Source organism: Molothrus aeneus, chromosome 5 (assembly GCF_037042795.1).
Source record: "Molothrus aeneus isolate 106 chromosome 5, BPBGC_Maene_1.0, whole genome shotgun sequence".
In the NCBI taxonomy this organism is placed as follows: Eukaryota; Metazoa; Chordata; class Aves; order Passeriformes; family Icteridae; genus Molothrus; species Molothrus aeneus.
Window position 1 is genome coordinate 37484284 of NC_089650.1, and position 25813 is coordinate 37510096.

The window sequence follows — 25813 nt, forward strand, 5'->3', positions numbered from 1 at the left end:
CACTTGTACTTAAAGGTCTTAAGAGCCCTTAGCGGGAGCAGAACTCTTCTTGTGACTGGCTAATCCGGAGGCTCCTGATGCAGTTTTTGCCCATTTTTGCCAAGATTGTAGACTGAAACTTTGTCTGAAGTGGAAGCAACTTTCTCAAAACCTCACAACCTGTGTGTGAGGAATTAGGGAATAGATGCAGATTTCCAAGCCCAATGTAGCATCATACTTGCACTGATCCTTTGTGCCTTGGTGAGAGAGGGAGAAGTTTCCAAAACTCCCCTGGCAAAACTGGTGTTATCCAGCTTATGTTGTTTTAAGACAGGCTGCTTTGAGCTGCCTGCCTGTGTTCTCCACCAGATGAACTCTTCTGTAACATGCCTCAGGACAGTGGGGTGTCTGTGGCACGGCCCTGTTAGCAGTTGATTTGGCATTGCTCACTGGAGGCTGGTTTGCCTGTGAGTGGGGAGGGGGGCTGGAGGCAGCTTGTGGAGAGTCCACAGGCACAGTAAATCCTATTGGGAAGATGGCAAAGACACATGGAGGGTGATCAAGCCTCAGCTGCCTGTTTGCTTGGCTGATGAGTTGGGTTCACAAGATTCTTTATGAAGGCTTATTGCCTGAGCTGAATCGTGAGCCTTTGGTTCAACATAGCTTCTTCTTGATTTGCTAGAAGGATAAAAGACTGACATATGGGCTTTTATTGGCCTAAAAATTGCAGTTTATCTGATTCAATACCTGAGTTATCTCTTCTGCTGAGGCAAAAAATGCAGTTGCCTTAGGCAACCAATATGTTCAGTGTGATTGCAGGTTGTGATTGGTAAACCTCTGTGGGTTTGACTGATATGACATAGAAAATGGTGTTGCCTTTTTTCAGTGCAGTGCTGCTTGCAAATACATATTAATTTTGCTGATTTTATCCTTCTTTACCAGTGTTTGTTAAGAACATCTGCCATCTCCTAATAAATGGAGTACCAAGTGGGAGCTTTCCCTTTTTTAAAAATAGTGCTAATATTGGCTTCTACTGCATTAGAATCTCTTCTGAGTGTGCAGGTAGAGGTGGATAATGAAAAAGTTTGCTGTAATTCTTTCTTCCCTTGGCTTACCTACTGCAGCTGATAGTCAGAGGTGAAGGAGGCGAGGCGGGGAGGGGGTGAGAAGAAGGACTACATAAAACCAGCCTGGTCTCATTCCTGGGGTGCAGAGTATAAACTCCCTGTTTGGAGAGATGGGAACACAGTTAACTCAATTAACATCTTGGGGATGTGGAACTATAGGCAGGAAAAGCAGTTGCTTTTACAGGGTTACTCTCAGTTGGTGTTTAAGTTTCTTGCAGACATAAGTCCACTTGGGAGGGCAGGTGTTGATTCTGTCAGTCCTTTGCCTAGGGCTGATCTTTTCTGAGGTGCTGAACTGTCCCTATAAAATGGGATTGTTTCAACCTGCTGTTAATGTTGAACTTGTAATTATTTTTAGTTACAGTTAGGAGAAAGGAAACTTGTAAGTGACTAAGTAACTGTATATGAAGAAACAAAAATTGTTTTTCTTGGTTACTTTTAGGAAAAATGCTCGAAATGTAGGCTTAAGTATCTCATGTCCCCTTTGTTGCTTTTGAGACTACTGAAAGTTTAACCCGCAGTTTCAGCTGCAGAATCATCCTTTAATGCTGAGTTGTGGAACTGGTTTTCCTGGTCTTGAAAGTAGCAAATCCTGTGTTTGGTATTTGGGAAAATGCTGTTGACTGAGCACCAGCACCCTGTCACTGGGGACACCAGCTTAGGATACCAGAGAATGTGGGTGCCTAAGCCAGTGGAGAGCAAACCCCCAGTTTTGCCTTCCAACTCTTCTCCTGACTTGACTTCACCAACAAACCTACTGGGAATAGGAGCAGCCAGTGGCCATCCAGCTCAGAAGATACATTTGTATAGAAGAGTGTTTGCTAAACTGCCTGTCTGGAGGTGTTAGGTGAAGGAAACTCCATGGACTGTAAAGCAGCCTTGCTGGCTGAAGTCAGAAGGGAGGAGAGGTGGGGTGTTTGGATTTAGAATAAGGGCATACTCTTCTGTCTCTTGACCTGGGCTGTGTAACATTTGTGTAGGTGAACAAGGCTGTTTCTTAGTTTGAAAAAAAAAAAAAAAAGTTTTTTTACAGTTCTGTCTCACCTGAGAGATGTGAAGAAAGGGATTACATTCTGATTAATAATATGTATTTGAAAAGTAATGGAGGCATACCTGTTGTCAAATACAAAATTCAGATTTAGAGATGTACTTCTAAATCAAAAACTTTGATTAAACACTTGAAGGACTATTTCTATTAATTGCTGGGGTGCTGATAGATGGCTTCAGTCTATATAACTTAGTTTTCACTTCAAGACAATTGTAGAACATGCAGGGGGAAAAATAATGTAAGTTTATCTCCTTACACATAATGTGTTATCAGATGCATTCATCTGTCACTTTTCTCTCCCCAAATAAGTGTTCCTCATGCTGTTTGTCCTCCTTACTGTGCTGGAATTATGTCAGAAAGCTCTATTTAGAGGGTGATTTTACCTCAGCAAAATGGGTTTGCATAAGCTGTGCTGCATTTTATCTAACTGGGAGGATTTTGCTGCCGTGCCCATTCCCACTGAAACGTTGCTTCCCAGTGGAAATCCCTGTAGATGTCATCAGTCAAGCTCATCAGTGGTGCAGGAACAAAGCTGGTGGGGCACTGACCCCAAGATGCTCCTACAGGAGCCTCACACTGTGACAAATATCTTGGAGTTGTCTGTGCTGGCTGGCTGTGTACTCTGGTGTTCACCACCTTCTCTCAGCAGCAAATAGAAACAAAGCTGCACTCTGATTTTATATGTGAGAGGTAGTTGAAATATATTCTGAAGTCAGGAATAAATTGGCATATTCTAGTGAGCAGCACCTCTGCCTGTTTCATTGCATCCTGCACTCATCAGTGCACCAGGAATATATTGTAGGCTCTAGGCCTGCATGGCTGGGAGGTAACTACAAATAAGCTGCAATAGGCAAAGGGAAGCATTTCATTTCTGGTTTTGTTTACATAGTATTCTATGCATCTGCTCATTTACAGAATTGCCCATGCTAGTTTGTGGATTTTTATTATTTTTATTCAGCTCCCAAAGGCTTGGAACCTTCATTATTCTTGTAATCTGCCAAAGCTGGAAAGAAAAGCTGTTTGTTCCAGTAGGCTGTTTCAGGCTCCTGTGCAGTTTTTGACTTGCTTTTGAAGATACCAAGAGCTATGAGTATCATCAGAATGCCTGAAGGGTGAGGAATACGCGCAACACAAAGATGTCTCCAGCTCTGTTCATATCTCTGAACTCTTGCTTGTTTCCATTAACTTCTGATTGAAGTGATAGTGCTTAAGAGCATGCCCACCTCCCTACTTGACAAGATGGATAGTCTGTTTCCTCACGAGGTGACAAGATAGCTCTTTCTCTGATTAAACAGGCATTATCGAATAGATTGAAAGCAAAGGTGGTCTCCTTATTTTTGAAAGAATAATTCTTCAGGTAGATAAGCTTAGTAGAGTCGCAGTGTGTTTTGGAGACCTAACATAGATGGAGTTGAGGAGTGTTCACTCATGGCGTGCACCCAAATGATATGCAAAACAGCCCCACAGACTGAATGTTAGTTTGACTGTATTATCCCTTGAGCCTTATAAAAGCCTACAGAGGGCTGGTTATGTGGGGAATATTCTTAGAGCAAACAAGCTGGGTGTGATCCCTGTCCCTCCCTGCTTCCTTGGGCTCCTAATGAAGCAATGCTGCCTTTGTTACAGAAGCTAACCACTTCTCTCAGTGTTTTGAAGACACTTCGTAAAGGAAAAAGCCTGAGATGATTTAAACGGTTTGGGGAATATTGTTCCCATGTCCAAACAATGTATTTCTTTGTTAATATGTAGTAAAAATGATCAGTCTTACCTTAATCAAGACAATTTTGAAGGTCTGTGTACTATTGAGGACTAACTATAACAGTGCTTTTGTTCAATTTTTTTTATTGTGATATTTAAAGTCCAGCTGTGAAGGCCACTGTGGAGTCATAAACAGATAAAAATGCTGGAAGCACAGAAGTATAATGGATACAATAATTGTAGTGCTCTTTGCACTAACTATTGAGACTATTCAAAATGTAATTTGGCACTAAGTTTCATAGCTAGAGAAAAAAATTCTACTGAATGTTTGAGTTGTGTTCAAAACATACCATATCCTAAGAAAATATTAGTTGGGGTATACTTCACAGCACATTGTACCATTATCTGTTGGCTGATGAAGGAAATAGCAGAAAAAAAAAAAAGGTTTACAGTGATGCCAACTACCAGCTAGAAAATCAGAGGAGTGGAAGTGAGGAAACCCATAGGCTGAGACAAAGACAGTTTAACAAGGAGAGCAAAAGCTGCACAAGCAAATCAAAACAAGGAATTTTAAAGGACTGTTTCCCATTGGCAGGCAGGTGCTCAGCCATCTCCAGGAGAGCAGGGCCCCATCACATGTAATGGTTCCTGGGGAAGACAAATGACATCAGATATCCCCCACCCTCTTTCCCTCAGTTTATATACTGAGCACGATGGCACATGGTCTGGAACATCTATTTGGCCAGTTTGGGTCACCAGTCCTGGCTGTGTCTCCTCCCAACCTCCCAGGCACCCCCAGTCTCTTCCCCAGCATGACAGTACAGAAAGCAGAAAAGGCCTTGGCTCCATGTAAACAACTCTCAGCAATAACGAAAAAAATTCTCTCTATTATCAGTACTGTATTCAGCACAAACCCAAAATGATAGCCCCAAAATGATCTCTTTCCCCATCAAAACCATCATGATTAGGCATTTAGATTTTTTTTCCGTTTCTGTGTACTTAAGTTTGTGCTGGCAGGCAGAAGATAAATCAAGGGTGGGGAATTACTGTTGTCATAGAGTTGAGAAAATAGAGTGCAGTGAAGTTTTTGTATGCATATATAAATGGGAAAGATGGCATACTTATTGCTTAATCCTCTGGCCCCCCCATTGATGTCTTTATGGCAAAAATGCATTTTATATTCAATGGCTAGTTATGGTCTAAAAAGTACAGTGAATCCAGAAGACTGGGCAAAGTTTCATGCATGTGGAAATGAGAGGATTAAGCAATTTTAGTTTTTTTTTTTTTTGCTGTAATTGAAAAAAACCATGCCTTCTTAAGCAGAAATACTGCTTACAAAACAACAACAACAACAACAAAAAAGCAACATGCAATTTTCCTTCAGCATCCAGCCTCCTGGAAAAGCCTCTTCCCTTCATAAAAGGGAAAAGAAATTCCAACCAGAATAACTTTCACAAGAAGGGAAGGAATCACACTCGGAGACACATATTTATCTAAGTTCAAGTGATAAAATGTGATTAACTGGGACTGGAGCAGCCATTGAGGTTGGAGCAGCCACCACATACACTAGAAGACCATGAAGCAGGAAGTGGACCATTCTTTTGGCATTTCCTTGGAGGTGTCTGGTCCCAGTACTGCAGCAGGAGAGTAACATTCCTTTAAAAAATGTTCAGTAAAATATGTAAATAGCTCTGCTTGCTGCCTGCTGTCTGGTCCAAAATGCTACCTTGGAGTTCTGACACATCAGGGACAGAACAGCTGTGCTAAGGCCATTCTGAAGATGCTTCAGAAAATGATTTCTGTTTTCTTCCAGTTTATGAATGGGACCAGATCATAAGGACTATGGGCAGGTTGGAAGGTTGGCATCTTTCTTTCCTGTTGGCACCACGATCTTCCAGTGGGTAGGGGAGCAGGAAGAAATAGTTGCTGCTGTTTTCTGCTGCAGGCTGGTTTCTTTGCAGACCTAAATGGGCAACTTGCTCACTCCTGAGTGTGTAATGCTGCTCTGGAGGAGGTCAGTCATTGTGCCATCACTCTGGTGCCCTTCTTTCCCTTGTTTCATCCTGAGAGGCCACACAATTCTTAGTTGATGTGTTAACAGAGAGAGGTGTGTAACAGCAGGTAATGTGTCAGGAGACACCTTTGCTCCTGCTGCAGCCACTCTCCATTCTGTGGAAGAACCTATTTCTTCTGTCCAGAAACACATTACTCCAAATCACCTCTTTGTTACTCTGAATTTTGTGCTTACTGATATAGTCAGCACAAATAGTCCTTCCTTTCAGAGGAATTACAATTTTTTTGCTTTTTTTTTTTTTTCTTTCTCTTCCCAGTAGGGGAAGACTCCTCTGTGTTTCAAATCTTTCTTTTCTAATTGCTGTTCTGATTACTCCTGTATTCTGTGGGGCATTTTATTTCAACACTCTGAGATTGCATTTCTCAATCATTGCATAGTAAATAAAATGTGTCCTAATCAAATAAGTTTATCCCTATTTAAAATATACATATGGGATACGTATATATATATATATATATATACACACACACGTATACATATATATATATATAAGTATTTATATATGTACGTATATATATAAATATGTATGTGTGTATGCATGCAAGTCTCCAAAACATAAAGAAAGTATGGTGCTTTAACTGGTTCAGGAAATACTAATTTTGTACAGTAGGTGGTGTGATTGTATTTTGTGACTATTTGAGTCTTTGGAGTAAAGAATCTCCTTTTTCTCAAGTGAAGAATTACCCCTACCCTTGAAACACACACTCTGGTGAGAAAAGATTGGTATTCTGAGCTGATTGATGGGTAAAGTGAAGGAAAATTATATTGATATCAGTTAAAAGTGTGAGACAGCCTGTGCACTGCTCACTGCTTTGAAGATCATGCACCAGCTCTTTGGAGCTTTTCTTTTTTTTTTTTTTCTGTTGCAGTTTAATAGCCATCACTTAATGCTGCTGGAGGTGTTTTTTCCTTGGCAAATGATTTGCAAATCCTTTGCTGCCACTTGTTGATCATTTTGAATTGAGAGCAGATTATTGATTGTTTCTCTATTGGCAGTGTTGGCCTCTGAGCTATCCAGCTTTCTGTGCCCATCTAAATATCCTGTGCTCAATGACTCCAAAGGTATGTAGGTAGTGCAGTAGGTATGTAGGTAGGTTTAATACCTAAATATAGCAATAATAATCTAGCTTTTTTCTTTTCAGTCACCAGAAGAAATTGATGGATACATTTCTATGTGTGTGGAGTATGGACTGAGATAAGTCTATGTTGACATCCCTTTCAGTATTAATTTCTTACACCTCCCTTCTTCAGAAGAGGATAAATTCTTTTTATGCAAAAGTCTCTGAGCTTGGCTGTGGTTATGGGTTGGGCTTTTTCCCTGTTATGCTAGAGAATATGCAGCTCTCAGCCCCTTTCTGAGCTGCCAGCTTTCTGTTCCACTGAAGTTACTTCTGGCTCCAGTCTCAGTATTTGTGGGGAACAATAGATCCTATTTTAGCCTATACAGATTTAATTGCTGTGAATAAGATTGACAATTATCTCCTTTTGAGTCTGAAAATCCCACCAGCTGTTTCAGATGCATTTAAATAGTTACATCACGCTAAACTCACATATTGCATCAGGAGCGACAATGCCAATATGCCCTTTATTTTAAAAGTAATTTTTGCTGCATTTATTTCTGTTTCTTCTGTTTTGTTTTAAACCCTAATTGTCTGCCTTGGGTGGCATTATTAGTCATACCAAAGGACATACATATAAAAGATGCATTTTGAGGAAAATGCATTTCAAATAGCAAAAAAACTTATTGAAAGAGCAGTTGATGGCCTTTTTTGTTTTTTGTGGGGGGTTTGCTTGGTTTTTTGTTTGTTTGGGGTTTTTATTTTGTTTGTATGTTTGCTTTGCTCCCTCCACCCTCATAAGCTCAGGCATGTAAGTGGGAATCATCTGACTGCATGCTGACAACCTGCTGTGTCAGTGTCTAGGCTCAGCTTTGTCACCCGCCAAGAGGAAGACACGTTTCATGCTATGTAAACAACTAAAATAGGTCAGATGAATCATGCCCCCAGATGTCTTCTTTCTCTTTAGCTAATCACCCAGACTTAATAAGCAGACTTAGCTGTCTGCACCGTAGACATCTGACTAGATCTCTAGGGGACCACACTTGTCACAACAGTCGCGTGTGGGTGACTAGACACATGTAGACACGTAAGAAGATTAAAAGTACTTGGTTTCTTGATGCAGAGCCAATGTGAAGGTGAAGGTGCTCTGGGCTCATCTTCTTGAAACCAATGACAAACTTGAGTGGATTTTCCCAGAAAAGAGATGTATCAGTGTTTGATGTTCACAGTTACATACTGCTGAACTGGGGTGCACCATCTCTTTCTCCTTACTTGCTTCCAAGGCTCCTAAGATTCATAGCTTCATAGCTTTCTTTTTCAGAAATGTTAGTCAGGACTTCTCCTCCCTATTATCTGCTATTTCTACCTTCATGTTTTCTCTTCAGTCTTGTTGTGGAAATATATTGATTTTGATTTTTTTTTTAAATAATTTCATTACACAGGTGTCCCAGTGGGGTAGTACACTGCCATATGAAGGCGAAGATTGCTTATATTGGGAAAGCCAAGAGAGGGGATACTTGATTTTGCCTTTCACCCTTTGCCTGAAAAGTTGTTTGTTGCTAGTTTTGCAGATTATTCAGCTGCTGAATTCTGTGGGTTTTCTTTTCAGTCTGAACACATTGTTTAATATTTATTTAGAATCTTGTCTAGGGGTGTGTAAATTCAAACTTCCAGTTTCACTGTTTGCCTTCATGCATGCTTCACATTTGTGCAACTTATAATTTCTGGAAGCGAGTTGTTCCTTGGTGTAGCAGGATGCAGGGACACTAATATTTATTATTTCCTGATACATATTTTTACAGATCTTGACACAATTATAATTTCCCAGTGGTCTGAGAGGCATGGAGAAGTTTATATGGAAGTTGCAGTAGTCAGTTGGTTCTGGTGTTGACTTTGTTCTTGTTGAGACCTCTCTGGAACTGCACGTGCCTTTGGTCACACTGTTCAAGATCTACCCCTTCAGGGCTGCTTAAGTTTGTGCCAGGTTATGCCATCTCCTCTAGGCCTCTTTGGTCACAAGTGATTCCTCTTAGTTATAGAGCTTTCTAAAATATTCAATGTTGGCCCTGCTTACTGTGTTTGTGCAAAGTATTTGCCAGTCTGTAAGCTTTCCAGTGTGCCTGTTGCATGTACAAGTGAAAACTTGGATTGAGGCTTTTTAGGTGCTTGTGCTATTGACTTTGGAAAGGGTAAGATTTGTAGTGGAGGCAGATTGCACAGCACAAGTAGGAGAAATGGTGTGCTGGAGAAGCATGACCTTTCAGACTTCACAGGGTGTCAGTGAGCTGTTCCTGCTCAGGGCCAGTTGCTGTGCACACATCAGGTAAGACAGGCCTCTTGCTCTGTGCTTTGCTCCCTCTGCATTCCCATATGGACAAGGTCCTGGACAACCTGTTCTAGGTGACCCTGCTAGATATGGGGATTTGGGCCAGATGACTTCCAGAGGGCACTTCCAAACTCAGCTTTTCTGTGATTCTCTGATATTGCACCTTCCAAAACTTCTTAACCTTGTTAAGCCTCCTCTGCTCCTAGGTGGGAACTCATCTCTTCATCCCACCCCCTGAGAGGACAGAAGGAAACTTTGGGGAAAATTTACCCTGAGGTTGTGGCATAATATGTTAACAGGTGTTGTGCAGACCTCAGAGCTTCAGTACCTTCCCTCTGGATAAAGGGAGCAGATGGGGCTGGAAAGGACACCCTTGTCTCCAAACAGTGTGCATGCACACACACCCACACTCACACAGAACCAGGTACTCATTTGCTCACTGCTATTTGCCCCCTCTTGGGTAGAAATTCTGCATTTGGATGTTATTCTTCTTTTACTGGCACTGATTTTGACAGGGTTTCTATGTTGACTTTCACTCTGAATTAACATTGCACCTGGAAATTTTCATCTGTATGGCTGAACAACTGGGCAAATAAATTAAGCACTTTGAATTATATTACATGAAAAATAAGTGTTTTCAATGACATACTATTTTACTGAATTTTGTATAAGTTGCATGAGAATCGCCACAGGTTTTTCTTTAGATGTGTTCGTGTGTATGTATGTGTGTATAAAATACATGTTAAAGTACTGCAAAATTTTCTTAATCCTGTTTTGCTTTGATTACTGTGACTTTTTATGCTTTACATTTAGGAAAACTAATTTTGGAATTGATTGTTAACCCCAAGAGGAATAAATGAATGATCACTACAAATGTTTTGATGAATCATGGTCTATCAAGATTAAGGGAACTGCCATTTATCTGTAGTCTTTTATTTCAGGCTCAGGATTGCTGACATTTCATTGGTTTGCATTTAGCTTCTATTTTAACAGCTTTAAAGATGAGGTCTAGGAATGCAATTTTAGTAACAGAAGAAGAGACTGGCTTTCGAGGCACATTTCTATGGCAAAGAGTCACTGGAGTGTTTTTTGCACATGGCCCCTTCCTGCACATTTGCCAGCTAATGGTTCTCCCAGAGGAAAAGTGATGGATGTAAAACTCCAACAGCAGGGTGTATTTTTTCTTAAATTATTAAAAATTACCAGCATATGAGTGGCTCTGAATTAATTTCCTACTTGTGGTAATAAAGCTGTATGTAATGTTTTCCTTTTTTTTTTTCCTCCCCCTTGCCTTGCATACGTGTGCTTCCATACATATAAATTTCTATAATGACTTTTAAGAATAAATTAGCAGATTGTTTTCTTTCAGGTTGTGAGGGCTTCAAGTACCTGCTGCAGTAGAGGGATATTGTGAAAAAGGCATTAGTGTGTATCTGTGGAAATGTGTACCTTCTCTGTCACACTTGCAGAGATTATCTTGGGGCTAAATTCAGTTGACAGCTGTATAAAAGGGGTTAGTACTGTCACCACTCATCTCTTGGGGTTAACTTTCACACATGCTAAATATGAGAGATATTTTTTTTTTTTAAAAGCTTGGACCAGTTTTGCATAAGCCATTTATCTTGATTTCTCTTAACTCTGAAACTGAGACTGCAGTCTACAGCATCAGTCTAAAGATGTGGGATTTACTGCATTACTTTAAGCATATAATTTGCTTCACTGTAAGCATAAGGAGAACTTTTATTTGCATATAATTGGCATTTCTGTAAGGAAGAGAATGTTTATTTTAGATGTGCTTTCAAAAGTAGAACTTTGGGAAGGAAACTGGGGAGGAGGAGGAAGTAGTCTTTTGTTTTCTTCATTCATCCTTGTCATGTGCATACATTCATTTAAAAATCTAAAAGAAAATAAAACTATGAGGTCAATTCAAATTGAGCTTTTAGTTGGGGTTTGGTGTAGTAGTAATAGTTGTGCTGAGCTTGTAGACAGAGTGAATATTTCTGAAACCCAGATGCCCCTTGCTGTAGCAATTAGGGGCAGGCTGCTTTTCCTTACTTTTTCATCATTTTAACTAGAATGATTTCTGTATTTCTCACATAACTCTGTGGGGACAACTGAACCTCAAATGCAGCCATTCTGTCAGACTGTGTCTCAGCTGTGGTGCCATCCTTATGGGGGATGTCATGGTCAAGACTTTATTCAGCCTCACATGCAGAGGGTGGTGTACAGCTCATGGGAACTAACATGGAAGTGGCTGCTTTTCCTTTGCATTAGAGGGGAAGGAATGGGAGAACTTTGATTCCCATCTTGAATGTGAGCTCTAGGATACATGCAAAGATGTTTCTCATCTAAAAGCAGCTCATAACCAGTATCCAATGATGTGTTTCTTGGTGTGCAGTCAAAAACCAAGTACTGCTTATCAGTGAACTTCCAGGATCGCCCCTAAAGGCTATGACAGTGAAATCACATGTGATAAAATGATTGTGAACAAAACAAAAAAGATACTATCAGAATGTGATTTCTGTAGATTGAACCAGGTGCCTCAATTTCAAGAGCTGTCAGTCCTAATGTGCAAAGTCACAGGTACTATTCACACATGGCTAATGAGACATGATAAAGGATATTCCTGTAGAAAGGGTCCATTTCTTTTCACTACTATTTAGGGATTTTTTAATGCTTTCTGTTTCAATTTAAAGCTGAAAACTTATCACACCAGCCAAAGCTGGTGAGCATTATCAACAACATAATTATGTTATAACGTAATAACATAATGAGGTAACATAATTTTATAATAACATAAGGTAAGCTTTATGAGCAACAAAAACCTAGAAAAATCTAATAATGCATAAAAATCTCAGAGTTTTTTGTGCAAATATGTTTATCTGGAGGCTGACTTCACCAGATTGAATGTTCTTTATTCATATAAGAGGCATAACTTTTAGAACTTTCAAGGCAACTTCCTCCTGAATATCATGGAAATAAGTTCAGGCCCATTTTCCCTGAACTTAACTTTTTTAACTGAACTTAACTGAACTTAACTTTTTTAACTGAACTTATTTCCCTTGAGAACATAACTATTGGAGAGAAAAAGAAAAAGGTCCAAGTGCATTAGTGGTAACTGGACTAGAAGGACACTGGTCAATGCAAAGTTGTTTATTCTCATTGTCTTCTGGGTCTCTTGCTTATATTTCAGCAAGTGTTCAACAGCCAGGCAAAGTTGCTTGAAATATAGTATGGACGATGAGCAGTCTGACCTGGCATTCTTTTCAATTTCACTGTCCTTTGTGGGAAATAAGTGGTGATTCTCTTATTGTGTCAAATTAATTAATTTGAGGTTTTGCAATCTCTTCTTACCCCATTCTGGTAGCTAGTACAGAAGGAGTGAGGAAGAAGAATTTGGCAAGTAGTATTGCCAGCTGTGGCTGAGACTGCTCAGCTCTGAAGTGAGATCATGCTTAACCCCCTTTGTATCCCACTGGTCTGGCTCAGCATCTGCTTGGGGCTCACTGTCCCTTGGTTTTCTTCTGCAATACCTGCATGCTAATTATCAAAAAGAGCTGCCTCCCCCTGTGTAGTGGTCATAGAGCTTGCACATTCCTGCAGTGACCTACAGCTGTTTTGTTCCTTGTAGTCACTTAGTATTTAATCTTTTTTTTTGGAAAGGGTAGCTGGATGGTGTACTGCATTGTAGCATTTTGGGAAGTCCATACAAATAACATCAGAGTGGACTTCCCTTCCAAGATGTCCTTGACTTCAGCCCAAAGACAAGCTGTGTTACCAAGTTATGGTCATTACACTAAACTTGTGGTAAATTTCTATAAATGCTATTCTGCTTTTATACTTTGTCTATTTTAATCTCATCTTTAGTTCTTATTAGCTTGATGGGTGTCATAGCTTCTAGCTGGGCCTCAAAGTGAGCTTGGTCTAGTATACTAGTGTAATTGCTGGTAGGAGAAACCATATTTTCACAGCACATCATTGCAAGATTTCATGGCTAAATATTCACTCCTTCCTTGGTTAATAAAATGAAAGTTTTATTTAGCTCCATGGATTTAAAGAACTGATTCAGATCTGGCTTCAGTTTCTGCCTGCAGTGGACAATGCTAGTGAGTGCTTTGGTTTTGATGTGCACAGTGTGACAGTTACAGTAATGAATGAATGGAACTGTTTAGGCTGCTTGAAAAGCTGCCTTTCATCTGAGGGAGGAGGTGAACAGCTAGAAGGAAATCTCTTTCAAGTTGATTCCCAGTGCAGAAATAAATCTCATGTGGGTGAAAGGGAGGAAACAGACACCTACCTGGAAATCTAAGACTGTAAGTGAGATGTCACAGAAAAAAGCAGCAGCATCCACTCACATGCTTATCCATTAAGGGGAAAAAAAAAAAAGAAAGGTGGGAGTGGGAAGTAAAGCCAGCAACACTTTTATGAAAGTTGTTTTTTTAATGATATCTTTAATCATTACTCTAAGACTATTGAAATTATAACACAAAACTGTTAGGAATGTATTGTCTGTTGTCTGTATGTATAGTATTCATTCATCTGGGTTACTTCTGTTGCAAGCTGGTGTCATGCAGCTGTGGAGTGGTGTGTGTGTGCCACAGCTGGAAAGAGGAGAGGCTGGCTGTAACTCCTGTGAGAGAAGGGCTTTTTGTGTCCCGCTCAATTGATTAATTCAGAGTCAAAACAAATACAGGTGTCCACTGCTAGTTTGAAACCCCAGAGGAGGGTAGAATTGAAAATTGCAGTATACAACAAGCTGCCTATGGATATATCCTTTTATTTCTAGCTCTTTTTTTCTTGCTAACCCTTAGGAGCTTTTGCATTTTTATGGGATTAATATTTGTGGAGCAAATGAGCACACGTTCCCCAAGTAAAAACATTGTTCAGGGCATGTTACAAGCAATGTTCCTTCACTGCAGCTCATAGACTGTTTGAAGCTTTTGTTGTGGGCTATATTTTGCTCCAAGTGAGTAAGGCAACTGCATTAGGGATTTTTTTTTTATGGGTAAAACTTTACTGTTACAGCACAGCAAACTTTACTGTTACAGCACAGCTTAGAATTTTGGCTGATCACAATTTAATATAATATCAAAGAGCATGTTATAGAAGGGAATAAAACACCCAAAGAGTATATATTGGTATTGATGCCAAAAAAAAAAAATAGAGGGATGAATAGAAATTCTTCATAAGACTGAAGCTTTTATTTCTAGTTTGTGCTTGCTTTTTTTTTAGTTTGTGTTTGCTTGTGGTTTGGTTTGGGTTGTTTTGGGTTGGTTTTTTTTGGAACTATCAAAGCTTGTTTTGGACATGTTTACCGGGACTGTTTTGGTTCTCTTAAGATAAACTTCAGATTTTGCAGTGATCATGGCACAGAACTTTGAGCTCTGCTTGTTGAGAGAAGAATAGAAGCACAGTGTGACCTGCATTTCCATCCAGTCAGATGGGCTTTGAGGTCTCATGAGATACCAAGAGAATCCTAATTGTGAGCCAAACAAACTAGCTGGCCCCTATCTGGTGGATTTGCTTTTAGCTGAGGACTAATGAAGACTCATGAAACACTGAAGTGTCCATCAAGATTTGATGCAGGTACTTTGGCTGTGACCAAAGCCCATCACCTGACTGTGCAGGCTTCAGGAAGCTCCTGTTTGGAAAGCAGGATAGGTTTTACTAGCACCACTATACCTCAAAATGAACATTAGAATTATTTATTTATTACTGAGAAATGTGTTTGACACAGTAGAGAGAGCGAATTCTGTAAAAGGAGGGGCTTCTCATCTAGATACATTATTTGGTTGAATGTTGCAAAAGATTGGATAGGAGATACATGGGTATTGGAGGAGAGGAGGAAAAGAATGGAAAGGAGTTGATCATCAATAGCTCTAATTAGTGTCTTGAGAAATTTGGAGAGAGAACAAAGAGAGGAATTTACTTGAAAATGTGCGTTTAAGTAAGCTAGAGAATTATGTAGGCCTCGCTTTTCTTTTAATTAATTTTTAACTTTTTTTCTCTGGATTATTATTAGTATTAATGGTAAAATGAAATTGAAATTGTTGGAGCTGTTTCATCTCATTTTGTTCACTTTACTGGTGGAAAAATTATATTTTGAGGTAGACAGAAAAAAATACACAGGGGCAATCTTTGGAAACTGAGGTACTTCATCAGTGGAAAGAGGGGCAGATTTTCCATAAAAAATTCCAGAGGTCTAATTAAGAGTTACCTTTTGGTGATATGAATATCTTGTTAGTTCTGCTTTGATATTTGTATAAGCAGCTTAGATGTGATTTTTGTTCTGATAAGTTGCAGTGTGGGAGAGCAGGGAGGAAAGACAACAGTGAAATCAGCATTGGAAAGCTGGTTGAAAGAATCGCCTGGAGGAGGGATTTAGGAAACTGCAGAAAGAAAAGGATTTCAAAAGTCAGCAAAGACAGAGCTGTTTGAAGTTGAGTCGAAACTGTTTGAAGCTGAGTAGATGCTACCAGCTTCTGTGCTTGGCATCAGGCACCAGCACATAGCTCAAGATTTGAAATGAAAAATCACAGGGCTTCACTGTAGCAGTTTTCCAGGATTTGCCTATGATGTAGGATGTGGGAGTAGAAGAGTGCCTGTATCCAAAGAGGAGCAGCTTTTGGTATCTAGACCCTGTGTTAGCTGGGAGGATCCATAAGCACCATTTTGACATTATGATAAATTCAGGTATTCACAAGGAATAAAATACATTTAATCCCCTGATGAAGAAAGAAAAACTGGAATTCTGGGAGATATAGTCGATTTCTTGGATTAACTGTATTGTTCAGAGCCCATTCCTCCATCCTCAATACACTGACACCCTGACTCCCATGTCTACTCAGTATTCAGTCTTGCCAGGTTCCTTTTGATGATATCCTTTTCTAGCAAGGTGCTTAGTACATAATTTTAACTCCAGGTGTTTTGTGATAGCTGATTGCCAAGCCAGTCTCTTGGGTCACTTTGTTCTCATAGTCTTTCTAATGTATTCAGTGCATTGAAAATTTTTCTTTGTAAGAGCCTTAAAAAATTATAATATTGTGCATAACTTGACATGTCATTAAACATCAGAACATCTTCCACCATAGTCCTAAAGTCCATCACTAAGCTCAGAAACCAGGGCAACTCCAAGAGTTCAATGACTTTCATAGGGGACAACGAGCAGTAGGAGAGCAGCGGTGTTTGTAAGGAGTAACTTTTGTCTCTTACTTGTCTTCTGCTTCTTTTTTGAAAACAGCAGCATCAGTAAGGAGACTGGTCAGATAAACTAAGTATTGATTAATTCCTGATGTGGTAAAACTACACTTTCTCTGCTGGTGCAGTATTTTAGTCATGTTTGTAGTGTTTCAAACTGATCAGGTCTTGATCAGCTGATTTAAATGCTTTGGGATTATGATTTTGTCATGTGTGTTGTGTGTTCTGTCCTCCCCCCCAGACACTTTTCCCCCATTTTTGAATATATGCTTCTACTTTTCCTAATGTCAAGAAAATAAGAATTTTCAGACTGGAAGCTTATTGCATCTCAATATTTGATCTGCAATTGCCAAAGGTTAAGTACTACAGGGGATGAGTGGTTAAACTGCTCACAAGTGCCTTGCAGCTAATTGCTCCTTCATCTCTGCTCTCTATGTGTTTTGCAAAATAATTTTATCCACAATTAGTGTTTATTTACAAGACATGCAAACAAATGGTGGTACTGTGCATACAGATTGGCTGCAAAGTGTAGCATTTAGCACTGTAAGGAAACTTCCCATTTCTGAAAACAGTTAACTTCAGTGAATGTACATTTTCTCTTTTAGAAAAACGTTTTTTTCTTTTCAGAGGCAGGAATACTCATTTGTGTGTCACAGCATCATACTGCTCCTTGAAAGTGAAAAAAATGTATTACCTTTCAGCAAGGCTGATACAGACTTGACATTCCAGCAAGAGCGAGCAAGCTGGGGTTCCCTGCAAGCCTTCCTTTGGTTTTTGTTTTCTTTTCATTTCAACAACCTTTAGCAAGTATTTTCCTATTCTGTAAAGTTTTACCATAATGAAAATCTTAGAGATCAAGAAGTCAGGAATGTCTTGAACTTGCCATCAGGGTCATGATATGCCTTCAAGCTGTTTTTGTTTCTGGGGAGGCAGCAGTTATTTCTAAAGACATGGTGTGCCGGCTGTGAAACTCGGTGCTTATCCAGTAGTGGAAATGCTGTCTCTGACTATCAGGCTTACTGACCCCAACCTCGCAGTGAAGAGGAGTGGGTGGATAGTGTTTGTGGGAGAAGATGTGCTTCCATCAAAGTCACAGTGTCTTTGCTTGCTTGGAACAAGATGTCATCCTGTCTTGCATGGGTTTTCCCTGTGTGAACCCAGGACTCTCAACCAATGCAAAATTGGTCAATTTGTGATAAGATTCTCATGTAGAAAGTGGAAAATGTGTTTGGGCTTGACTGTTCTGAGATCGATGATAGTAACCACAGTATTTTGGATAACACAGACTTCTGATTAAGGTTATAAAAGTTGTTGGTGGAATAGCTGTTTATTTCAGCCTCATCACTGATCCAAGGAAGGAAGGAAGCTGTGGTACAAGTCTCAGGATACCTTTGGCTGTTAAAAGCTTGTACTGAGCTCTTAGTGCTGGGTTTTGCATGCCTGCAGCTCTTAGTGCAAATCTTCTGTTTTCTACAGGGCTGGTGGGACAGATGGTATGAGATAGGCTTCTAGGGGCAGGGGGTTATGTTGTGCAGTACCAGAGGGATGTGTTTAGTATGCATTACTGTATCACTGTGGTACAAGCAAGCTTGACTTGCCTGTCGGAGACAAAGTCTTTCCCTTGTATTTCTGTCACAGCATTTCTAATATATGCTGTTTGAACAGACTGCCTTTAGCAGTAACAGCTTTGTAGATTTATAGCAGGTATTTTGTTTGTGCAAAGACTTGGTACTTGACAGAATGCACACTCTTAGCCAGCAGATTCAATATTTACAGCAGAGATGCTGACAGGTGGAAAAGAAAATGGGGGTCTCATGTTTCAACTGGGAGGCGTATGTGTTATCAACTTCATCCATAAAGTAGTCTCTTTTTAAAAGAAGTGTGGTATGCCTAGGGGTGAAATATGCTTATGACACCATTGGTTCTTATTCACATAGTTCTGCAGAAAATGCTTGTTGTGTCGTGTGTATGTGTACAGAAATAAAAGGTATGCCTGTGTGTATGGTTGTATGTCTGAAAGGCAGTCAGGTGTTTTAATTCAGTCAGTAATTGCAACAGTGCTGGACTCTGGTTCCATACTTCTGAAGTCACATTGCAAGATACAGATGGGGGCTTCTGTGCTTTGCTAATCTGGTCACTGTTTTCTTTTTTTGTTTAGGGTAATAAATGCAGGGAAGAGCACGCACAATGAAGATCAAGCCAGCTGTGAAGTCCTCTTTGTCAAGAAGAAAGCTGGAGGCAGTAATTCTACACCAAACAAGAACTCTTCAACAAAACGGAGGTCATCGCTGCCCAATGGAGAAGGTCTCCAGCTGAAAGACAATTCAGTAAGCAAACTTCTGTATCTTGTCAGTAGAGACATACAAAATAATAAAAAGGGTGTAAGAATCTGGCATTGAAAGGTGCTTTCTGAATCTTTAATATATTTTCAGTTACCTCTTATTGATTATCTCTGCTTAAATGCAGAACATTTCACTATATTTTTCTTAGCTCTACTACTTAATTTTTTGTCTTGAAAAATGCTCCTTGCATCTAAGATATTTTAGTTTAAAGATGGGCAAGGAGATGCTCCTGGATTTTTCTTTTTGTTTCATTTCTGAAATATAATGTTGAGAAATTTGAAGATGAGGAAAAGGCTGGAGCACATCTATGAAGACAGGCTGTGAGTTGGAGTTGGGGCTGTTTGGCCTGAAGAAGGGAGGCCTCCAGAGAGTCCCTAGACTGGCCATCCAGTACCTAAATGGAATTGGAGAGGGCTTTCACAAGGACCTGTAGTGACAGGAGAAGGAGTAAGGACTTCAAACTAATAGAGGGTTTAGATTAGATATTAGGCAGAAATTTTTCACTGTGGGGATGGTGAGGCACTGGAACAGATTGCCCAGAGACGTTTGGCCAGGTTGGATGAGACTTTGAGCATTCTGGTCTAGTGGAAGGTGTTCCTGCCCATGGCAGAGGGGTTGGAACCAGATCATCTTTCATCCTAAACCATTCTATGGTTCTGTAATTGACACAGATGCCCATGGTGCCACAAAAACACATGTCAACCTCCATCTGCTCTTTCTAAGTTTCTGTACTGTTGTGTAGGCACATTTGCACTACATGGAGCTCTGTGGACACTGCACTGGCAGCTTTTTTTACTGTGCCTACACAGGGGTCAGATAAAGAACTATATGAACCATATGGGCTGTTAAAATGTGTCTTATATCTAAGCCATTAAACCACATCTTCAGTCAATGTTGAAAAGATACTGCATTCTCTAATTTAATTAACTACTAAAGCAGGATACTCCTCTGGTTTATGCAGGTAGGGTAAGGTCATCAGCACATAGAATTCAGTGATTTTTGCAGACTATAGCTTCCCTTATTTGTGTGAAGTGTGGTGTATGTCATACACTTGTCTACTGGCAATTGTCTGCTATTTTTCATCTGTCTTGTTTCCTGACTGGCTAATTATTTCACCTGCTCTTTAAGCATGAGCTCAGCCTCCAGCAGTGATTGATAGTGTGTGTTCAATTCCAACATTTCACCATGTAATACTAAATGGCCTGTATGAATGTTTTAGTCAGACAATGTGGATAGGCTGTATTCCTGCTGCTGGAGAACACAGGTTGTGATAATTAGCTTTTCAATGGACTGTAAGTAGCCTTTTTTTTTTTTTTTGGTAGTTTGGAGGTTTTTTTGTTTTGGTTTTGGGGCTTGGTTTGTTTATATGTTTTGGTTTTGTTTGGTTAGTTGGTATGTGTGTGTCTATTTTAAATCAGGTGGTGATTAGCAGTCTGCTTTAGTCACTCTCTCAGAATTCCATGGCTTGGTACACCTGATCGCTGCAGGGTTCATTGGGGTCCTGAGAAACAAGCATTTCTCTTGTACTGTGTTCCTCCCAACCTCTTGCTCCTCCAGTTCTGTTTCATACTTCATTATTGCTGCAACATTTTCAAATTGACAGATCCTGAGGGTTTGCAAATTGCCCTGTTCTTTCCTCTTTAAAAATCTTTCTTTAAATAGTGTTTCAATTCCTGTGTGCTGATATTCCTCATTGTATTCAGACAGTCATGATTTCTTTTTTCAAGTACACTTTTTGCAAACTCCTGGATAAAGAATTGTGCCTAGAACTTGCTGGGGCTTGGAGTTCTACATACAGTCATGCAAAGCAAAACAGAATTTGTTTTAATTAGCTGTGTATTTAAAAGTCTTTCCTAGAAAGTCCATGCAACTGCCTGCTGTTGGTTCAGGAAGGTGTTTGGTTTCAGGAGGGTATTTAACTTTTGTATGCATTAATTATGTTTAATGAAGCAAGCATTTTGCCACAGTACTTGTTTGCGTATAGCAATAACAAGACAGCCACCTTGGTCCAGGTGATGGGTTTGTTTGACACTAAGGGTATCACTGTGCCATGCACACAGGCACACTGCAAAGACCCCTGTGTGCACACCAGCCTGGCTACACACATCTTGATGCTGTGCAGAGATATGAGGTTTGGTCTCATACCACATTAAAGTTCCACACCTACCATGTGAGATGCATGGTCAGGGGCCTCTGCACCTGGGATGTGGGTGAATGTAACTATGCTGAGTTTGCCTGTTTTTGCATATTTTAGGGGCTTGCATGGGACATAAAAATCTTTGTAGCATTGTTTCACAAAGCTTGATTAACTTCAGTATCAAAAGCTTCTCAAGAGCAAAAGCCATGACTAATCACCATCTTCAGAAGGAACTTTTTTTCAAAACGTTACATAGTCAGTAAGATTGCATTAAAGATACAGGGATCTAAAATAGTTTTGTTATTGGAAAAGCATCTTAACTAACCTTGTTGTTATCCATTGTTACAGTTGATGTACTGCTCTGGCAATGTAATGGTAGGGTCAATAAACTTCATGTTTTTAAAAGCTGTTCTTTTTATCCATTTGATATTTCATGATTGTCAGTAAATATCTCCTCAGTAAATATCTACTTACACAGAGTTTATGAGAAGTAACTCACGGAATGTTCTGATTTTTCTTTCTTTTTTCACTATTTCCTAGTTCAAGTCTGTATCTTTCATCTTGATTTTGGATGAAAAAGCTACTCCCTTTCAAGTTTCTTGAGAGAAACACTTTTATTCCAAATCCTCTGTTCTTGATTCTATTTCTGACATATTTTAACAAGATGGGAACATAACATCTAAATTCAGGAGCCAGATGATCCATATAATAGATTGTACTGTTTTCTAGTTACTTCTTATCTTATTATTTATATGTTCTCTTCTTATCTATGGATTTACTTCTGTTTTCTACATGGCACTGATATAGGTACGGTCACACTCATTATTTAGTTGTGGAAAACATATTCTACCATGTTATTAGACCACAGCTTATGTATTTAAATTTGTAATATATTTTCCCAAAACTGCAGCATATTCCTGGAGAAAGTTTTCTACTAGAGGGCAGTCTTACACTAGCACATAATAGGATTTTTTCCTTGCTACATCTTTTGTTGGTTGAATATATCTAAAAACAGGGAGGAAAAAAGCACATTGCTATGTTGTGTTTGGTTTCTTTTAATATATTTTTATACTGTGAGGTATAATACCGCTCACATAGCACTGTTGGCAAATGTTTTTTAAGGAGTATATGAGGTTGATGTTAAATGTGATAAGTGTACAACTTAATTTGTATGAATAAGATGTAGAAATACTGGCTTTAAACACTACAGTGAATGATAGAATATCATCCTAGGAAATATTTATTAAGAAAGCCAGAGGCTAAATAGTGTAAATGCCTCATGAGGATATCCCACTGTAATTCTCAGATATCCATCTGAAATTCTCTCTATGTCATGAAGCACCTTGCAGAAATACTGATGGAAAAAGGAATGAGGGAAAAAGTTCATTGAAAGGATTTTTTTAAAGTGTGGAGCACAAGGGAAATAGGCACTGAAATGTAAACTTTATGTAACAGAGTCCTTTTCATCATCCTCAGATTTTTATTTTCCACAGACTCTCTGAGAATGGCACATGCCATTTTTGTTTTCTCCTGCATTTTGGGAAGTTTGTGAAACATCAGCTACATCTGTGTGATTGTTCTTTAATGCTAACCCCATCGATCCAGCCCTGTGCTTTGGCAAAGCAGCATAAGGGAGTTGGAGATCCACGTGTTGTCCATAAAACTTGAATGCCACTACCATGGTCTTGACTCTCCACACAGATTTTCAGGGGTGGAAAGGAGGAGGTAGGCCAGAAATGCAGAAATGGAGAAGTAAACATTTCTTTAACCCAAACACACAAATTCTGGGAAGCTATTAAATAGCATAAACATGGTTTTCTTCTTGAAAGGGCAGGTAATAAAATGAGCAGAGCAGTGAAAGGAAAGACTCTTTAAATTCAACCCTAAGTTAATTCTCTCCCCTTTCTCCCATCCCACTCCATTGCTGCTTGATTAATTGTGTCTCCTGTCTGTCCCCGTTCAAGAACATTCCTGTTAAATTGCACATCTTTTTCATTTGTACTATTTTTAAATGCCTTTAACTACAGAGTACCTTCATGATGAATGCTGAAAACCATCAGCAAGCAAAGTGGAAATCATGTCCCAGGACATTGTCATAGTGATAATCAGGCTGCAGGACTTAATGTGATGCATTATTAATTGTCACTGTAATGTGAGGATACATAATTACTAATTCTGTAGTCTTCTTTGCCGCAAGTCTGGGATATTGTATGTTTTGTGTAGCATAAGGCTGGTAGCCTACCACAGGCAGCTGAACATATTGGTAACATGAGGAGGCTTTGCTCTGAGGATTGGAGTGGCAATTGCTGGACCAGTTCAGATTTTATGAGAACTCAAGTTGCTCTCTTAAGTGTTTTGTGACTATAGTTCATATCTGGAATAATAATAGTCAGGGTAGGTTGTAGTTGCCAGAATAAATCTTTAGTGGCAACATGATTTATTTGCCTGTTTGGAATTAGCTCCATAACAACAATCTGAAGGTTTGCAATGTAAGACTGCTGTCTAGCTTACCTGAAAAGCATGTCCCAAAATGATCACTAGCTATTGCTAAGGTTTTTTCCTTTTTTTTTTCTTCATATCATTGAGCTCAATTATGTATGTATATATATGCAGTTTCTCTCATGATTTCTCATCCATTGCTTGACCCAAAACTTTGCATGTCTTAATTATCTTTTACGATTGCAAAACCCAGGAGACTGCTGAACCTTCCTGAAAGCTAGGTCAGCAGTTGAGGAGCCTGAAGCTTATTAAATTTCCTAGTACATTCTGTACTAGGAAATTAATTGTGAGGTCGGTGCAGTGAAGGATTTGTTTTCTCTTCATGTTTCTGGTAGTTATTCAGCCTATTTGTTAGGTCAGAATCTTTTGAATGAAAATCTAAAATACATCACTGTGGTGACTGACTACACTCTTATTTGAGGATTCTGTTCAGATAAAAGAAGAAATGAAGACTGGTGTTTGAAACAGACTACTTCTGATAGAATACTGCCAGTGCTAGTAAAAAAGATGTCTTGTTCTCTGCGTTTGCAGAATGTCAGTTCTTTTTGAGAAGAATTTCAAGCTCCCAGATATAAAAGAGAGCAAACAGCAATGCATATGCACACCAAAACAGATAATTGCTTGGTGGCTGCAGAGGTCAGCTCAGCTGTGTGAGGAAAAGCAAGGACCTTTCTGTGCATTTTGCCTCATCTGCGTGCCCTGACTACTGGCCCTTGTTTGTTCACTGAGTCACTGCCTTAATTGCATCATATTTTTAATTCTTATTGAATCAGTGTGGTTTTGGGGAATTAATTTCTTTCAAATAGAGGAGCTGTTTTTATTCTCAGAGTGGGGAAAAAGAGTTTGTTTTTTCTTCCTTTTTTAGACAGCTAATATATTATCTGTGGTTTTCCTCTTTGCTAGTTCAAAAGTAAATGAAGCTTTGTAGGAATACACAGAAGTTTTTCAAGACTAATATTTAGGTTACAGTAATGCCTGCAGAAATCAGCTGAAGTTAAGGCCCTAGAGCATGTGACACAGAATGTCTGTATGAGAGCAGCATTATGGTAGTCATCTCCCCTGAGTGCTCAGAATACAGACTTTGCAATTATCTAGGGTGCTTCTGCTGTTGCTAGGGAGAAATAAATCTACTTTGGAATGAGATGAGCATAGTCTGAAAATGTAGGGGTTTTTCTGTCTGCCCAACATAAGGGCAATTTAGAGAACTGTCTTGGAGGTGTGCAGTGTATATGTCTGAGCTTAGCTGAACTGGTAGCAACGTCCTCTTTGTTCAAGAATTGCTACTCCAAAAAGGACAAGATCAGTGGACCACCATAATTGATGTGCACATGACAGGGTGATGTGTCAGTGAAAGTCTGAGATACAGCTCAAGTCCATATGAACTTCTCTGCCCAAAGTTGTGCTGCCCATTGGCTTAGAGGAAATAAATGGTAACATTTCATCTTCCCTTTTTGTCAGGGGCTATTTTCATCTGTTTTACAGCGTCCCAGTCTCATCCTTAACTTCCAAACTCACATGAGGCTTGATCAGTGTAGGACATATACAGAGTTGAGATCATAATAATGAGAATACATTGTTTTAATAACTGTTGTCTTTATCTTCTGAAAAGCTGTAACACAGGCTTTGCTGGGGGGTTTGCTTTGGACAACTCATGAAAATGGAGTGCAGATCAAACTTGTTCTTAATTGTAAGTTTCTGTTCCAGTTTGGAGGCATGGGGAGAACAATGACAAAACATTTGCTTCCTTTTGGTGGAAGATAAAATATTTCAATCTCAATCAGAGTTGAAATGCCTTGGGGATTTCCCCCCTACAAAGAGGACACATTTCCAAAGGAGTAGCACCTTTAAAGGACATGAGGACAAAAACTGTGGAAGCATTATCCATGCTGCATCATAACATGGATTTTGGGCAGGGAGACAAACTCTTAAGAGAAGAATGGGAGCAGAAGTGGTTTGATATCCCAGGAGGCACAATGTAGTTATTTTGAATAAATAGTTTCAGTTTTCAGCTGAAACTGAAACTTTTCACTTTGGAAAACTTGTTTCTGTTGGCAAAATACTTTGCATTTTCCATTAATAGCAATCTATTTTTACAAGCAAGTTTTAAAATTGCTAATCCTGTTAGCCATTAAAAATTACACAGAATTTTACAGCCAAGTGTTGTGAATTTGGAGGGATTCTGAGCCCAGAGCAAGGTAGTACAACTGCCAGTCCTGCCTTCAGGTGGGAAGTTTCACAACTGGTTTATTGATGAATTTGCCAGGCTGGGTAAGTGTGGGGGGAGAGGGGAGTGGTGTCTGGCTAAGGAACCATGTTCAGAAATGTGGA

General features: G+C 39.5%; 1 protein-coding gene across 1 annotated transcript in view; it reads left to right on the forward strand.

The window, feature by feature from the left end:
* The window catches only part of PPM1H (protein phosphatase, Mg2+/Mn2+ dependent 1H), a 131310-nt gene that overhangs the window by 38912 nt on the left and 66585 nt on the right, over window positions 1-25813 (forward strand). The window contains exon 2 of the mRNA XM_066550185.1: window positions 18666-18834. Coding sequence (XP_066406282.1) covers window positions 18666-18834 — 169 coding nt within the window. The remainder of the gene's footprint in view (window positions 1-18665; window positions 18835-25813) is intronic.